Below are 19,131 nucleotides of genomic sequence, written 5' to 3' on the forward strand. Positions count from 1 at the left end.
ATTATTAATTTTATAATAGTAATTACTCTTTTATTTAATAAAAAATAAAAAATAAAAATCTTCGGTCCGGCGGACTGCCCCGTCCCGCCCCGCTAAAACCCGCCAATTTGGTGGTTTTTTAATTTGCTGGCCTCCAAATTCTAACCCGACCCGCATTGTTTAGCGGGTTTAGCAGATTAGTCCGCCGAATTCGACCCGTTTTACCACTCCTACAAAATACTAACCAATTATGCCCATTACTCTAAAAATTACACACTCATTTTTTTAGGTTATTTAATAGAACAAAAATAAGCTCTAAATTAAAATCAATAAGAACACAAGAAGGTAAATGATAAAAATTTTAAAATATGACATCCAAAATGTAGAATATGATCTTAATCAACAAACTTATCAGCACAAGCATTAGTATCTTAAATTTTTAGTGAAGCCTGCATCTATCTTTCTCTTTTAAGTAGTAAAGATTTTATTCAATGTAAATGTAGATAGATAAACATAATTTCACAATCACTAAAGAATTTATTTTATGAATAGTTTTTTCATATTCATCTAAAAATTATAAATTTGAGTCTTAGTCTTAACTTAAAAAAAAATACAAAATCTAAATCTATTATAAATCTCAAAGCTCTACTTAAATTATAGAACAACAATTTAAAATTATATTAAAACCGACAAAAAATCTATCATCTCAATTTTTTGAGAACTATTGGATTAGCTTAATGTAAACTAAGATGGATGGGTTAACTTATACTGGAAACAAAATAGTTCATTTGCTAATTTTATCTAACTAATTTAGTTTTTTAAAAATTTCAAATTAAGTTCACAACTAAAATTATTCTCAAATCTTTCTTTTTCAGATATAGGAATTTAGTTGGCCAATAACATGATTCCACTCGTGTGTTGTGTAAGATTACCAAACAGCACCTCCCGCGCCTTGCGAACAAGCCAATCCAACTTCAAGAAAAAGCGTGAAAAGTGCTTTCTCTCACCGCACGCACTTCAAATTTAAAAACAGTGTCTCACTCACTCACGCAGTCACGCACCTAACTGTTCGTTCGTTCGTCCGTTCGGTTATTCTGTGGCACTCCCAACGCATATTTCTCCCTTCAAAAAATTTAGGGATCTAAATCTAAGCTCTCTCATTCACCATGAATCGCCACCAGGATCCTAATCCGTTCGAAGAAGAAGTTAATCCTTTCTCGGTAATCTATTCTCACTCACATTTTCACATTCTCGATCTGTTTCTAATTTTAGTGCTTGTTTTTCTTCAGATCCGATATTGTATCTCTTAAACTAGCTAGATTTTGGTGATGGACCTGTTTTTCTATAACTGAAAAAATAGAATGCTTACGTGGCTTCTACTTTGATCTGGATCTGTGGTTTGCTAGTTTGGTCTTTTGCTGTAATTTCACTTCTCTTGTTCGGAAAATTGAGAACGATTGTGTTTGCGAATCTGCATTGAGATGCCAAATCCGCGTGTAGCTTAGTGTGCATGTTTGTGGATCTGAAACTACGTAAGTTTGCGGTTTCTATTATTTGGTCTATGAACTCCGCGTATTTTAGTGAATGCTCGTACTGCTATAGGCTATGCGTGTTTTCTCTGTTTTATTTTAATCGTTAGCTTTTTGTCTTTCCCAGTCATGAACTCATGATTGATGTGGCATAGTTCTATTCTTTTTTTATCAAGTTGTATATCAAGCTGGCTTGTTTAAGTTGAAGTGTTGTTCTTGTATTTAAACATATATGATGTGGTTTGTAGACATAATTTTCAAATTGTGCCTAGCAGAAATGCTTAAACGTTGAATAACATCTTTTTGCTGTGGATCTGCTGCAACTTTGAAAATGGCACAAAAAGTGTGATGATCACACTGGTTTTGCTGTCTTGTCTCCTGCATATTTTTGAGTTTGCAGTGTGTTGTTGGTTTCAATTGCAAATATATCACAATATTGCCAATATGTAGTTTAGTGTTTTACCATTAAAGACAGAATTTGATTTACTTAATGATTTGAGCTTTATTTTAGATCTAATTTTGCTCTTTATGAGATGTTTGATTGAAACCATGTAAGTTTTAATTAACTAATTCTACCAGCCAATCTTTGAAAGCCATCTTGTTGAGATAATGTGGGTGTTATAGTTTCATTCTGGTGTGCAACTTGTTAGTTTTCGAAGTTTTAGCAATTGATGCTTTATCATTATCATTTGTGTCATAAAATAGCCGTTTCATTCTATTCGTGGAAATCTTACAGAATGGTGCTGGTGCTCCTGGATCAAAATCACGTATTCCACAAATGTCATCTGAACCAGTGGGCTTTGGCCAAAGACATGATGCTACAGTTGATATTCCTTTGGACGTTACAACTGTAATGCCTTGTTAATTCAATGATTTTCTTAAGACTTGGATTCTCTTCAAGAGGCTGATTTTGCTTCTGTGATGTAAATATAGGACTCTAAGAAAAAGGGACAAGAGCTAGCAGCTTGGGAAGCAGATTTGAAAAGGAGAGAGAAGGTTGATTTTTCAACTTTTTCTCTAGGATCTTGCTTTTTAGCATATTTATTGTTGACTCTTTCAGAGTACCTATAACAATTACATTTATTAACTGTCTTCATCTATATGTTCTTATTTTTTGTTCTACTATTAATTAACTGGTATGCTTTGCCTTCAAGGATTTTGACTCTTTCAAAATGTATACGCAGGAAATAAAAAGAAGAGAAGAAGCTGTTGCTAAAGGTGAATAATGAGACTCAAACATGTGACCTTCTTGATTAAGTATCTTTTTGTTGTATTTCTAGTTTATGAGGTGACAAAAAGAAAGAGGAGAGGAAAAATTGAAATTTTAAATGGAGGGAAAACTTGTAGAGAAAAGTTTGTTTCTCGAGTTTTCATTCCCTCTAATTCTTCAGTTTCTCTTTGACTGAAAAACAAAAAATTTTAAAACTAAAAAAAGAATTTCTTTCCATACATCCAAATATAGAGTAAATTTATGCCAAGTCAGTAACCTGTTTTATTTTCAACATTTGCTTATCAGCTGGTGTGCCTGTTGATGATAAGAATTGGCCTCCATTTTTCCCAATCATTCACCATGATATTGCCAATGAGATACCAGTTCATGCTCAGAGGCTGCAATATTTGGCCTTTGCAAGTTGGTTAGGTATGGTTGCTTAACTATCTTATTATTTATTAGGCAGCCTGGTTGGTTGTTTCCGAGACATATTATGTGTTCTCTTAGTTAAAATGAGTAACTGCTTGTAGGTCTCCCAAATTAAAGGAAATAAATCTAAACTCTGTTGTGCTATTTCATGATCTAATTTTCAATATTAGTAGACATGTGGATTTTTCTTCACAATACTATACAACCAACTTGTTCTTAATTTTTTTTTCCGCTTAGCTTTTTTTTATATCTTTTCAGGAATTGTTCTATGCCTAGTTTTTAATGTAGTTGCTGTGATTGTCTGTTGGATCAGAGGCGGCGGTAAGCTGATTCTTCTACTCTTTTGATATTTCCAGCTCCCCCTTTCTAGTGAAGTGATTTGGATTTGTGTAAAATAAGTGCAGGCTCTAAAATTTTTTTCCTTGCGGTTATTTATGCTCTTCTTGGGGTTCCACTTTCATACGTGCTTTGGTACAGGCCCCTCTATCGTGCTATGAGGTAAACCATGTTAAGCATTGATAAAACTGCCTAAGTACAAGGGTTTGTGCCTAGTATGGTTCCCTTTTAGTTAATAGGTGGGGAGGTTTTAGTGTATCGGTTTATACTTTATAGTCTACTGACTTAATTGTTTTTTATATGCAGTACGGATAGTGCACTGAAGTTTGGTTGGTTTTTCTTGTTCTACTTGGTAAGCTGTTCTATTGTTTGATGCTAGCATAATATTCGTGAGATGAGAACAACTTATTAATTCTTTTTTTAATTACTGTCTTGATGCAGATTCATATTGCATTTTGCATCTTTGCTGCAATTGCGCCTCCTGTTGTTTTTCATGGAAAATCATTAACGTAAGTTCTGCATATTTTCCTTATAGAGCTTGTCTAATTAAAGTTCCATAAAGTTGTTGCTATTTGATTCGTATATGTACTTGGTATTGCCAATAATTTTGGCGAATTTAGAAAGAGACTAAGGGTAGAAGTTTTCAAAACTTGCATCTTAGAACATGCTGGTTTGTACATTTCCAATGATAAGATTTTTACTGTAGGTCGGGGGTAGTATGACTAGAATTGAATGTTTGTTCTGTTTCTGTAAGAAATTGCTATTTGGTTAAATGACCTCGCTTGGAGAATGTCATGTATATTAAAGCATCAGGGCGTTTGTAATGTTTTTGGTGGTCCAAACGAACACTTCACTTGTGTAGGCATATGCAGGATTAGAGAGGCAACACATACTTATTGATATTATCTCGTCATATTATTTTTCACATTGAGGTGGGGAGGGACTATCATGGCTCTAAATACACCAAAAATGGAACTTAGCACGTGTGCTTTCTATAAAAAATACTTGCATGTCTTTTTGGCTTTTATCTTATGGTAACCCTTTTATTTAGTCATAAGTATTGGTGCCTGTTAGATGAACATAGTCTTTTCTTTACATTTGAATTAATTCATTAAAAATTTCAGGGGCATTCTTGCGGCAATCGATGTTTTCTCAGACCATGTATTGGTTGGGGTAAGTTGTCTTTGATGGATGCATTTTTTTTCTTGTTTGGATAAACTGTTTCATCTATTCCTTGAAATATCATCATTTCAGCCATGAATGTTTTATTCTGTAGTGTGGTAACTGATGATAGTTATTTATTAAAAATTTAGAAGCACCGTCAGTCTTGGTTGATCTTATAACCCTTGAAATGTAAAGGGAGACATGCTTTTAGGTACCTTAAAATGAAAAGTGTCTTTAAGATCTGATTAATGAATGTCATACGTCCATGGAGACAGTTTAAGATAATGTTGATGTCCATCTCTTGTTATTTGCACTTGATCTTATCTGAGAAACAAACAAAATGATATCCAAGGAACTAATTCAGGACCTTCAATTCAGATGAAGGGATGTATAGTTTGTGGGAATTCGACATATATGGAACTAGAGTGACTGGTGCCTAGCTTCTGTAAGGCATGAGTAATGTGAGATTAGTGTTTCTTGTTTGATATATTTTTTTGTTAGAACAAAATGATCTTGATGCTCTGGAATTGAGGATATTGGAAAAGCTGTTTATATTGTACACTTTTCAACTTGAATTAGGTTCACAAAGGAAAATTTCTGTACCTTCATGAAAAAATTCAAGTTCCACAGTTGTTTGCTTGTGCTTGCATGTTCAAGTCCAATTTATGTTTGGTGTTGTTGCAGATATTCTACTTGGTTGGATTTGGTCTATTTTGCTTGGAGGCTCTTCTAAGCTTGTGGGTGCTTCAGGTGAGGGATAAGACATTTGCAATCAAATATTTATATTGCTCCCCAGCTTTGGAAAGTCCAAAACTTCAAATAATATCAACATGGACTATTTACTGCAACATTCAGAATTTAAATAATAATAATAATAATAAATCTCTAAAACATGTCCATGATTGCAAACAATGGTCGCAGATGTTAGTTATTATCCTGGTAGGTGGTAGCATATATTGAACAGTGGTTTGCTGATTGTTTCTTTCCCTTGTGTCTGCAGAAAATATACTTGTATTTCCGGGGACATAAGTGATGTTGTTCTCAGGTTTTGATCCATCGGCATTTATGATTCAGTCACTGGCCATTGTGGCTTAGTATATTCTTTATTTTTGCCTATGCGCTTCATTTTTCGTCACAATATCTAATTTGTGATATTGTTCGATGTTACTCTAGTGATTGTATGAAAGTTTAGGGTGTGTAATTTGTAGTTTGTGAAGTCTAGTGTATTTCCTCCAGTGAGATGAGAATTTGATTTTGATAAGCATGTGTAGTAGATTCCCATTGTTAGTACTAGTTTAGTGGCATTGTATTGGTGATACAGATCCACCTAGACCCTAAATTTGCTGATCATTCAGACAAATTGTATTCCATTATACTTATTCAATTACCGTCATGGAAATGATTTGTATGTAGCCATCCGAAAAAACAAAGGAAGAAAAAACAAAGAAAAAAAATAAAATAAAATGAGTTGTTTTATCAACAAAGTTGATTTTGAGATGTTATGAACATCTAATGCGCCAGCTACAACCTTGGACATAAGCTCGAAACAGCTGAATTCTAACCTTGAACAGAAGCGTATAACTGTTTCTCATTTAAAAATAAAAAAAACCAATGAATTATAACCTGAGTGTTTCTTCAAAGTGACAATTATCGAAGAGCATACAGGTTTATGTGAATTTATTATTACTGATATTTCTTGGTAGAGAATTGGTCAAAATCTTCCTACAAATTCCCCCCTCTTTAATTATAATCCGAGTTTATTCTGCTCAGATTAGAAAAGAAGCAATTGTCAGGTTATATTAAGAATAAATTTGCATGTGACTAAATCCATCTCAAAATTTTCTGTTCTTTTTTCTCAATTTATATCATTGAGCCTATTCTATGCTAGCATTACAGTACCTTTTTTCTCAAGTAATTCTCAACGTGTAACGCATAAACAAGTAAAACGAACATGAATAAACAAGAATACTAGATGCCACCAGGCAAAACAAATGGTGTAATCTACAAATTTCAGTAAAAATACGTCTTTGTTGGCACTCAGTTGAAATTTGGAAAAGTTATGCTCAAGCAAAGGGTTCATGGTAGGTTCCCAATTCAAGTGTCTAGAAAACCAGCCATGTCGCCCACTTATATACGAATCAAGCCACGGGCACTTGAACTAAAACAGCAAGCTTCTTTTTTCTTAAGGCTCTATATATTATATTTCCTTGGTTGAAAAAGTATACATGTATTATATGAGCCTTCCATTTATGTTGTTTGGTTGTCTTATTATAGCATACTTTACGTGTCATATTTGAATAGTCATATATGGACGTCTGGCTGCATGCTTTACGCCAATGGTTTATCGTACATAGTTATAATTAAAATAATTACAAGTTGATATAACATTAGCATTTAAGAGTAAATCTCAAAAAGAGCATATAAAAACCAATTTAGATTGGTAGTATGGTTTAATTTACTCGTTCACTTTAATAAATATTAAAAATTCGAAAATTTTTTATCTATATATCAACTAATTGGCCATAAAATCTTTATATATGCAGCAATTATGTAAATTAATCTAGTAGTTAACTCACTAGTTTGTTTAAAAAAGTGTCGGAGGTTCAACAACAAACCTTTAAATAAAGTTCACTATCGTGACAGATTATTACATATAAAACTTTTTTATTTATAAAATATACACTAATCTGGCTTATGATATTCAATATTTATGTATTTATGAACATGATATCAAACTACTCTGTTGAAAGAGAGATTAGAGTAGACATAAAACTCTCCTGAAAATTATTAATTATTGCAAGTCAAAGAGTATCTATAAATCATTCCACCCTAAAGTCAGCACTGGCCAACCATATGACCCGAATGTTCTCCTTCTTCGTCAATTATAGTGTAATAATATTAAGTGAAAGGAATTCGCTTTTGCCTAAACACACGCACGTAATTTGTCGGCGCAGAGTGCATATGCAAGAATCTACATCTAATTAATTTCCCTTTCTTAAGTTTTGAAGAAGGTTCCAATGAACATAATACAACACAAACAATTGGTTTAACCAAAACAAAGTTCTTAAACCATCTGCTGAACTAATAAAAATACTATATCCCATATACTATATACTCCAAGTGTGATGGAACACCATATTCTCATATTGGCAGTGACATAACTAGCATTACTAGCAACTAGCTATTGCTTTATAAACTATAATTGAATTTGTTTAAAATTATTATTATTCTATATGGTGGCGACATATGGTCAAAAATTAGACTAATCACTATATTGTTAGTATTTGACCAATTGTCCATTTATTTGATTCTTCACCAATATGAAAAAACTACACGTTTGTGGCTATGTGGCATATGCTTATGTACCTTACTAACCAATGTCCACATCTTTTTATATGAGACTACTGGAGAATATTGTGTGGTCCTTGATAAAAAAAAAATATACATGGCTTTCATCATGCATGTTTCTTTACAGCAAGAAAATGAAAGGGGAATGAAATTAAAATTGGGCAATTCTTACACACACATAGATATTAACAAAGACTGAAGAGTCCACCAATGGATTGAATTGGATGGCATTTGCTCCGCATGAAATCTACTTAACTCCACACCCTTGATCCCTCATCTTCAAATAGCCATTATGAAGATGCCACGTGGCATGTCAAATATCCAATCTGCATTAGCAGCCTTAAATACTAAATAGTGGTCTCTTAACCTTTTTTCTTCTTTTAAGTAGTAATCTCATTAAAATAAATTCGACTTAAAATTTATAGTTATTTTTTCTATTATGAAATTTTGTACTCCTTGCAATTATAATAAAAACCTTTTAGAAAGACAAATTTATCTATCACTTTACTTGATCAATAATAATAATAATAGTTTCTATAAGTATAAATTTAATTATTTTCATTTTCTTTCTCCTAATAATAAAGTAAAATATCCTTGCTACTTGTCATTTTCATATTTTCTTGAAAAAATAAAAAATAGTAGTGAGATATGAGAGGACAACTATGCCCTTCTGATGCTGATCAATTCCAATTATCAAATAAACCCATACTTCTGTAGCCTTAGAAGAAGCTACAAGTTTGTCCAAAACAAGGGGTAGTAACAAGAACCCATACACAAAACAAGATGAAGACACATTACTTTTATTTTTCACTATATTTCTTTTATTTCCTGCCATACATATTCACATAGCCTTTTGTTTTTTCGGATTCAATTCCACCTCTTATTTTTATGTGTTCCATACTTCTTCTTGGAACGTCCCCTATCATAATCCTCAAGAACAAAAAACCCCACATATATAAAAACTCACTTCTTCTCTTCAAATTTCTCTTTAACACCTTTCTTTGTATAGAGAGAGAGAGAGTGGGGAAAGGGGAAGAGTAACAATGGCAGCTTGCACTCTCTACTCCACACAATGTTTCAACACAATCTCATCAACACCATCATCAAAAACACATTTAGGATTCCACCAAAGACAAGTAGTGTTCTACACAACAACCAATAACAAAAGAAGCAGCAACAAGAGAAGCGGAAACAACAATACCGGCCGCTATGTAATAACATGCGCGGCCGGAGACACGGTGGTGATTGGTCTTGCCGCAGACTCAGGCTGCGGCAAGAGTACCTTCATGAGAAGGCTAACAAGTGTGTTCGGGGGCGCGGCGGAGCCGCCCAAGGGCGGAAACCCGGACTCGAACACACTTATTAGTGACACAACCACCGTAATATGCTTGGATGATTACCATTCATTGGATAGAACCGGAAGAAAAGAGAAGGGTGTGACTGCACTTGATCCAAGAGCCAATGATTTTGACCTCATGTATGAACAAGTTAAGGCTCTTAAGGAAGGAATTGCAGTTGAGAAACCTATTTACAACCATGTCACTGGTCTCTTGGATCCACCAGAAGTCATCAAACCTCCCAAAATCTTGGTCATTGAAGGTTTGCATCCAATGTAAGTACATATCCTTTCATCATTTCTAGTTATAATTTCTTATTTTTTCTTATAAATTAGTAATATTTTATTGAAAGTTAGCTCAATGTGTTAGTGCATATGTATGTTACAGTTGTTTGATATTTTCCCAATAAAGCAAGGTGTTTGTGTGAAGAATATAAGATTAAATTGGGACACGGGTCGTTATGCTGAATGATACCTTATCTATCTCTAGATAGATTGTATGGCGCTCAGGAATTTTGATAGAAAACTTTCTAACCTTCCAAGATATGGTGGGTCCCTGGCATGCATGCCTACGTGGATTTTATGTATATAACTCTCTGGAGTAATTAATAGTTAGGCATAAAATTTTGAAATTTTGAAAATTTTAAATAAATAAAAATTACAAATTACAAAATATTTTATAATTAATTTTATATATTTTTTATATATTTTTATTATAATTAATTATCATTAATATTAAATTAATAAAAAAATAATCTAAATAATACTTCCAATTTTTTAAGGTCATACATGCCTAAGGCTAATAAAATATCTGAGTAATATATCAGTTATTGTAAATAAAACTATATTAAATTTATGAAAATGATACAATAAATATTTCTTTTCTTTGCTTTCAATTTTTTTTAAAATATGATTCAATTCAAATAGATCAAATAAACAATAAAAATTTTAGTATAACTCGAGAGTTTCTCTTATATAAGTTTAATTATTTTGTTAATCTGTACTGTTTTACTGAATTTTTAATTAGATCTTTATATTTTTTTAATTGAATCTCGAAATAATTATTTTTTTAATTAAATTCTTATCGCGACAAAATTTTGTAGTTTTAGCAGAATATTATGTTCCCAAATTAAAAATATCCTCAATTTTTTTTTCTAAATCCATACTCGTCTCTCTCTTTTATTTTTATAAAGACAAAATTAACCCTCTCATTCCACTTCTTCCACCTGTTTGTCTTTCTCCTCTACTCCCGCTTCTTCTTCTTACACCATCACTCCTCTCACCTTTGCCGCACCCCTCCTTCCCCTTTCCCTTCCTTCCTCTCCAATTCTACTTCTGATGACCTCTCTTTTCACCTCTCGAGCTCAACCTTGATGATGAACACAAGGACCGGCCACCAATAGAACCTTCTTAATCAAAGTGAAGCCATCGGTCCCAACCACATCAATTTTCTCATCACCAACGCGCTTCCAATTAAAGTATTAAACCAAAAGAGCAATGATCAAACTTATTTCTCTAACAGTCAACCCTTTACTGGAGCACGCCTTTCTCCCCAACTCAAACGCAATCAACTTTTTCAATTTCCTTTTTCTCTCAAACCCCTCCGACTTGAAGCTCGTTGCTTCATCCCAATTTTCGGGGTCTGGTGACTGGCCCAACCATTGATGAGGACTATGGTATCTTTTGAGATTTTATAGTCTCCTATGGTGCACTCTTCGGCAGAGGAGTGAGGTAGCAGCAAGGATGTCTTTACTTTTATTGTAGTCATGAGTCCGTCGCTTCGATTTCTTCCTCCCAAAATGTCTGTCATTCCATCCTCATCAATCATTCCATCTCTCCGGCGTTAGAAACTTTTTCTCCGACTATTATCATCTACTCCTGTAGTCTCCTCTCCATCACCGCGTGATCGTCATCAAGCAATCATCTACGTAGTTATTAAAATAATCATCCACATTCCTAGTGAATTGAACATCCAGTACATTTATAAGGTGGAGAGAGTCGAACGCATAAAAACAGAAAAGAAGATCCGATGAAAGAGCAATCACACAACGACAACTTCGACTAGACGAAAATGCGAATCTGTTTCATGGACTTCAAACCCGAATACGCAGCGGCCAAAGATGGAAAAAGAGAAAGAGTCAAATTGGTAAGAGAAAGGCAGCATCAATCTCAAACCCAATGAGATAGAGAGGATAATGGCGGATACTTAGTTGATGCATGTAAGGGTGTTAAAGAGAGGGATATATATACCATGACTCCATGAGAGAGAGAGAGAGAGTGATGATGACAATATCGGTGCATGCCTTGAAGGGAAAACGTGCTGCAAACTAACGGAATTGAATTATTTTCTGACCGTATACTCTCAACAATAACTAAAAAAATAGAGTTTAGAATAAACGAGGACGCACGGGCTGCTGCGACGCGACGTGTAAGTGGTATGTTAAGACTTAAGAGGCTGGGTGGCGTCGGAGGTAGGATGGGCAGCATTGGTTGGGCGGTGTCGGATTGGAAAGCGGAAAAGTGCAACGACGTAGGATGACTCTGATCGGAGATTGAAAATATGAGAGGTTAGCGTGATATTGAAATAAGTGTGCTAACTGTAATTTGATTTAAATACAAATTTTTATTTTTTAAATTTTAAAATATGAAATTAAAAATAATTAATTGATATATGATTTAAATTTTAATTTTTTTTATTCTATTGTTCACGTTGTTTAGTATTTTTATTATTTTTTTATATTTTTTTAAATGATTATATTATGACAAAGTAATTATATTAAAAATTAATTATGACTAAAATTTTAATTTTAAATTTGTATTGATTATGATAAANACTGTGAGAATAAAAGAAAAAAAAATAAAAATAAATTAATAAATTTATACTCCATAAATATGTTTTAGTGTTTATTTTTAATATAGACTTAATTAAAAAATTTAATATAATATAAAAATTTAATTAAAAATTTAATAAAATTATAATAACCCATTTAATAATTGGATATGTTGTTATATATATGTAGGTTTGATGCTCGGGTCAGAGATCTCTTGGACTTCAGCATCTACTTAGACATTAGTAATGAGGTTAAATTCGCATGGAAAATTCAGGTAAGATTCCCTGGCCTTAACTTATTATATTATATATAATTCTACCTTATAATAAAATAAGTGCTATAGCTTATAATTAATGATTAATTATGTGACATATATTTCAGAGAGACATGGCAGAGCGTGGACACAGTCTTGAAAGCATCAAGGCTAGCATTGAAGCAAGGAAGCCTGATTTTGATGCTTATATTGGTATTACATTGAAAATTTCATATTCTCAGAGATACAAAATTGTGTCTAAATATATAAATTTTATTNATAAAATTTTTTACCTATTTTATTTTCTAGACAAAAAAAGATACCGCTTTATTTGGGTAGACAATTATTTAACAAAGGACAGAATATTAGTCATTGATCATTATGTTTTATGCATACAGATCCTCAAAAGCAATATGCAGATGCAGTGATAGAAGTGTTGCCAACTCAGCTGATCCCAGATGACAATGAAGGGAAGATTCTAAGAGTGAGGCTGATACAGAAAGAAGGGATTAAACACTTTAGCCCTGTTTATTTGTTTGATGATGGTTCCACCATTTCTTGGATTCCATGTGGAAGGAAGCTTACATGCTCTTACCCTGGCATCAAATTCTTCTATGGACCTGATACTTACTTTGGAAATGAGGTATACACATATATACTTATTATTCACTAATCTTTCAAAACTTCAATATATCTTTAGTAAAAACTTTATATGAAAATATTGTTTTCGTGTGAAGTTAATGGTTAAGAGTTGGAAATTCATATACAGTTGACTTTACGTGAAGTTGATACCTAAGAGCCGTTAGATGATTTGACTAAATTTTTATCTAACGACTCTCAAATATCAACTTCACATGAAGTCGAGTTTACCTAAATTTTCACCTGCTTAAGAATTATTAGATTAAATTATCATCACTAATGATTTTTAACCATCAATTTCCCCTAATGCCCTGAGTTGTGACCAAAACTTTATAATGGTCTTTCATAATGAATTTTGTTCATCATCTAACAGTCAATCATTAAGTAATTAGTTAATTAATTAAACTTTTGATGAACAGGTGTCAGTTGTAGAAATGGATGGTCAATTTGACAGATTAGATGAACTAATATATGTAGAGAGCCATCTAAGCAACCTGTCAACAAAGTTCTATGGAGAAGTGACTCAACAGATGTTGAAGCATGCTGACTTCCCTGGAAGCAACAATGGTACTGGTCTCTTCCAAACCATTGTTGGTCTCAAGATTAGAGACTTATATGAACAGATCATAACCTCCAAGGCTGAGACTCCTGTTGGAGCAGCTAAGGCTTAGATCCATTTCATATATATACAGCCATTGAATTTGATGATATCATGAGATGAAATCAATCATTTTCTTCTTCTTCTTTTAATCAATGTTGGCTTCTTGTTTTGGTGAGAGCTTCTTCATAATGTAAAACACTCTTCTGTATGTATCTATCTCTATATATATATGTATGTACAATTATCTTATCTCTTGTAACTCATAATATCCAGAAAATAAAAAAAGTTAAAAACAAAAGGAGCTGAGATTTTTCAGTTATATATGTTGATATGATACTTGATATCCAGTGTACATTATTCATATATATCATACATTATTGGTTTCATTTTTCACATAAACTATGCTTTGACTCAATAAGTAAGTACAAATAACATATGAAAAAATGTCAAATTAAGTTCTTTAGAATCATGGATCTTTAAATTACTAAAATCCACATGTGATTTGAGTAAAATAAGTCTCAAGAACTTAACAAAAGTAAAGAAAAGGTACTAAACTAGGGATGAGCACGGGTTGGAGTAGTTTGGATTTAGGGGAAAATTAGAACTGAACCAATTGAATTATAATTGATTTGGTTTGGTTGGAATTTACGATTTTTTGTATATGTATTTGAATAAAACCAAATCGATTAAGAACAGATTGGTTCGAGTAATTAAGTATCTAATGAAACAAAAATTCATAAAAAAAAAATAAAAAAATAATTTTTATTTTAAAAATTTTTCGGTACAATAAACATATAAAATCAATAAAAATAATCTAAACCTATTAAACATCAAATATATTAAAATCTAAATACATTAAATACGGTGGGAATAGTTGTTAGTGTTAGGATAGTGAAAAACTCAAAATTATTAAAAGACATATATATTTTTTAAATTTTTATTTTTTCTTAATTAATATATGATCGGATCCAAAAGTTGATTCGGATTTCACACCTAGAACCGTTACCGAACCAATTACTAGAAAGAAACATTGATTTAGTTAGAATCAAAACCAATTACTCATTAATTCCAAAATCAATTTAATTAATTCAGTTCATGTTTAGTGAGATAATCGGGTATCCACTACCGCGCTCCCTCTAGACTAGACATGGGGAGCAATATCACCCTGCAAGAGAGTCTCAATTCCAGGAGGAGGAGAAGACCACACCTGAAGATCATTCGCACTCTTGGAAGCAAGCTTGGCCAAGTAACCGGCAGCCATATTCGCCGACCGGAAAACATGGCGAAGCTGAACGTTCCACGGCCGTCGAAGCAGCCTCCGAATCTCCTTTACAAGAAGATCCACTTCACCAGACCTCATCACCACACCATCATCAGACTCAGAACACTGAAAGAGACAATGCGCTCGAACACAACCCGTTTCGCAGCATAGACTTCGATGCCCCTGGTCCCAAAGCAAGAACAAGGCCCATTCTCAAGGCACCAAGCTCCACTTCAAGAACATTGGTGGAATCACTGCGAATTGAAAACCCTAGCAGCCATTGACCTGTTTCAGATCTAAGCAATCCTCCACAGCCACTCATGGCATTGGTTTCGACGACGCTACCATCTACGTTGAGTTTCACCCAGCCTGGACTAGGTGGCCACCAATTTAACTCGGATTTCGCTCCTCTTCTGCTAACCTTTGAAGAAGATAGTAAGAACTTTGTTATCTCCTCAAAACTTGTTTTCTCTTTGTTACTCTCCTCTGTATCTGTTTCTGTCTCGTCATCGGAAGTTTCCGATGTGCTTTCGCTCATATCATCATAATCATCATTCTCTTCCTCTTCCTCCTCGTCCTTCTCGTCCTTCTCGTCATCATCACCAGTAGTCCTGACAGAATCTGTCAGAACTACTAGTGATGATGACGACGGCACAGGTGAGGCAAATAAATCAGTGAAGCCTCTGTAGTAAGGACTGCAGGTGTAATATGAATTGGAAGGTGAGGTTGGTGCGGTGGTGACACCCTTGGTGGCGAGTTTAGTGGTCGGAGTACGAGCACAAGTACGGAAACGAGAACGAAGACGAAGACGACGAAGAGGAGTTGCAGTAGAAGATGCTTCAAGGGGATCATCTTCAACATGAAGACGTTCATGGATGTCACGTGAATCGAGGTTCACCGATAAGGAACCTGTAGAACCACCGCCGTTATTATTATTGGTGGTGGTTTTACTGCAAATTCTTTTGAAGCAAAGCATGTGATTCATGTTTTGAAGAAGAATTTGGCAGATAGAGGATGATATAGAGGATTATTGCTTTCTAGTGTCTCCCTAAATAGTAGCTATCGATTCCCCAAGAACAAGGAAAAGCGTTCATATCCATGCTATGCAATTGGAAACGGAACTTCCACACACAACGTTACAAGCTAGGTAGAAACTTATTCTAATGAATTAATTGTGTTTTATATCAGTATGATCCCTTTAAGTGGAAATTTAGGTGCAGTCAACTTCACGTGAAGTTAATAACTATAAACTGTTAAATGATTTGACTGATTCGACTGCACTTGAGATTTGATCGTCGATTTATTATTATTTTTAGTTTAGATTTTAAAAATATTAATAAAATAAAATCTTAAATATTAAATAAATAATATACGACAAGAATATTTATTTGTTGTGAATATACAAGAGATTTTCTCTTTGAGCATTACAATGAATCAACATGTCATTCCAATTATCACAGTTTCCTGTAGAGAATGTCAAAAAAAATTACATTCGTTCATTCCAATGTTAGGTATCTTAGACTTCAACCCAAAATTTTGAAATATGTTTGATTGGAGTTATAAATTAAATAAGTTTCATGCTATATAATAAAATGTGTCATTAATATAGATATAAATGTCTTTTTCCTGTAAACACTTTAGCTGTTTCCTTGATTCCTATACTTAGTACGTACATAGCTTGTGTTTTATAGTTGGGTGAATTTAGAATCCACAAGACTTCTCTAGTGAAACTGTGAAAGTATTATTCAAGTCGATTCAATGATCTTAATCTATACTATATACAATGAAAATATATGAGAAACTTTGATATAGAACTTTTTCTTTTTAAATATTTTTATTATATATAATCTATAAAAAGATTATTTTGTTAATTATAAAAGTTAAATACATGACTTATTAGTTTTAATTTAATATATTTATTGATTAATATCAAATTTATTATTGTTATTATTATTTAATTTATAAAAAATAATTAACAAACATATTAGTATTTTTTTTATCTCTAATCGTTAACTCACTAGTTTGTTCTAATTGATTATTCTTTGGCTTATCGAGATGAGGAATATCATGGAAGACAAAAAAATATTTTTTAATATGATTAAGTCCTGCAACAAAGAAATCCGATCCCAAAGTTCCAGCCGCCCCTAAACTAAAGTTCTTAATTAACACGAGCATGTAATTGTTATAAAAGCAACAATAAATGAACTAAAATTTTTTGTTTTTTATTTATTATCTATAATAACAAACGTTTTGGGTGTACTACTAGCATTGCGGGTTCAAATTCAATTGACATATGTGACTACCTTCACCTTCTATTGCTTTGCAAGATGGAACTTCAAACTTTATTCTAAAGATTCCCAATGGCAACAAAGAAAAATAAAAACAATTTGGATCCAAGATGATCAACGTGTGGCTACGTGCAAATAAAAAGTTTGTAGAAAAATCTTTGATCAAATAAGATAAAGAAGCTCAAGTTGTATGGTGGTTTTGGAGGAATATGAACATGCATGATCAAATTATCAAAGATAACCAAATTGTTGATTATGAATGCAAGAAGTGTGTTCAAATATATATGGTTGATGACATGAATGAATGCAACTTATGTGTTTACATGCATATTGTACCAAGTTAAAATTTGTATGTTCACATGAATATGTTGTGCATATTCTTGTTAACTTGTTCACATTAGTTGCCTATATAAAAGCAAAAGTTTAGTACTTCAAAGGGTGCAACTTCACAATGTAAGGCTATAGAATGAAAAAGCATGATAATGAGTTAGAAAACTTCACCATTAAAAACTTATAGATTATTTTGGGGGATTGCTACTTTCTCTTTTGGTTTTGGTTAAAAAAAAAATTGTGTAGACCTTTTTATATTAACTTTATATTGGTAACAAATATTTTATTTTTGTTTACTTCTCCTTGAGAATTGAAAAATATGCATCTTGATTTAGTATTGCAAAGTATTTTATATATACCTAAAATTTAGGATAATGTTTTTTTTTTGTCACTAGGATAATTTGAGTATTTTATCATCATTTTAATATTTTATTCGAGATTGTAATTTAGGTAGAGTTATTACTTATAGTGTATTAAAACAAATCACGTCAATTTTCTTGTGTCAATCTTATTATTCTACTCTAACATACTATTATGTTTATCTCTTAACAAAGTTTATAAAGTTTGAAGATGACTATATCTACGAATTGTGTAATTACCTACCATTGATAAAGAGACTCTTGACGGTTGTAGCCTTGAAGAGAAGAGCATTTACCATTTTACTTTGACAGAGAGGTGCAATACAACTTTATGTGGTTCTTATCATGGATGGTCAATGCTAAATCCATTTAGGAAGACAAATTTATAGTTTGGAATGTGGTGATAAATTCAGGTCCTATCAATTACCGTGATTTTATATCATATATGAAGTTTGTAGTTTGGCTTTTTACAAGTAAAATAACAAGTATTTGTACAAAATTTCAAGCACATCTGCATCAAGTGTTATATTTTAGAAGAGAATAACCAAATAATAATTATAGGAGTTTGATAAAAAAACAAATTCAAAGCCCGTTTTGATAATCACTTCAATCCTTTAACAACTTTATCACCATCTCTCTAATGTCTATCTTTAAAGATTGGAGTCTATGTATTGATAAGAATGAAAAAAAAATGAATAGTCTGTGTAAAGAGTATCAAGTGGTTGAAAAAAAAAAGAAAAAAAAGTGATTATCTGAATTTCTTTATTGATTGATTATATGAGTTTACAATATTTATAGTACAATCTTCTTTGGCAATAAATTCAATACCAGAAAAACAGAAAAGAGCAGATAATAAGATTCTAACTAATTTTTAACTCATCCGTTAGGCATTATCAGTATGTAATTTATCAGGTTCTTGTAAGATACATGAACTGAATTGCTTAACACATCAACAAACCTTAACTTTTTTTGGTGACTCTTTTTTGGCTTTTGTTTGTGTTTACCAATTATGGTTGGAATAAATACAAAATATTAAATATAATAAATATATAAAATTATAAACACTAAAAATATGTGGTTGAACAGTATGATTCTTATTTTAAATCTAATACTCTGTTTAGATACCTTATACATGATTGAGCTTGATGCATTTTTCAGACAGTGGCTACTTAATATTAGGTTGAAGTAATTATATTAGTTGTCATTATTTGAAAAAAGTATTTATTTGAAAAAAATAA

General features: G+C 32.4%; 2 protein-coding genes across 2 annotated transcripts; both read left to right on the forward strand.

The window, feature by feature from the left end:
* Positions 1-970: 970 nt before the first annotated feature.
* On the forward strand, positions 971-6,055 carry LOC107487141 (secretory carrier-associated membrane protein 4). The gene is made up of 12 exons (XM_016107738.3): positions 971-1,199; positions 2,245-2,358; positions 2,442-2,504; positions 2,693-2,726; positions 3,025-3,147; positions 3,406-3,468; positions 3,552-3,645; positions 3,790-3,835; positions 3,925-3,992; positions 4,608-4,656; positions 5,332-5,397; positions 5,648-6,055. The coding sequence occupies exons 1-12, from the start codon at positions 1,146-1,148 to the stop codon at positions 5,678-5,680; spliced, it is 807 nt and encodes a 268-aa protein (XP_015963224.1). The 5' UTR covers positions 971-1,145; the 3' UTR covers positions 5,681-6,055.
* Positions 6,056-8,962: 2,907 nt separating this feature from the next.
* Positions 8,963-13,904, forward strand: LOC107487139 (phosphoribulokinase, chloroplastic). Its single transcript, XM_016107736.3, has 5 exons — positions 8,963-9,607; positions 12,352-12,436; positions 12,544-12,628; positions 12,814-13,058; positions 13,474-13,904. The coding sequence occupies exons 1-5, from the start codon at positions 9,039-9,041 to the stop codon at positions 13,723-13,725; spliced, it is 1,236 nt and encodes a 411-aa protein (XP_015963222.1). The 5' UTR covers positions 8,963-9,038; the 3' UTR covers positions 13,726-13,904.
* Positions 13,905-19,131: the final 5,227 nt, after the last annotated feature.

The sequence above is a fragment of the Arachis duranensis genome, chromosome 5 (genome assembly GCF_000817695.3).
Source record: "Arachis duranensis cultivar V14167 chromosome 5, aradu.V14167.gnm2.J7QH, whole genome shotgun sequence".
Classification (NCBI taxonomy): domain Eukaryota; kingdom Viridiplantae; phylum Streptophyta; class Magnoliopsida; order Fabales; family Fabaceae; genus Arachis; species Arachis duranensis.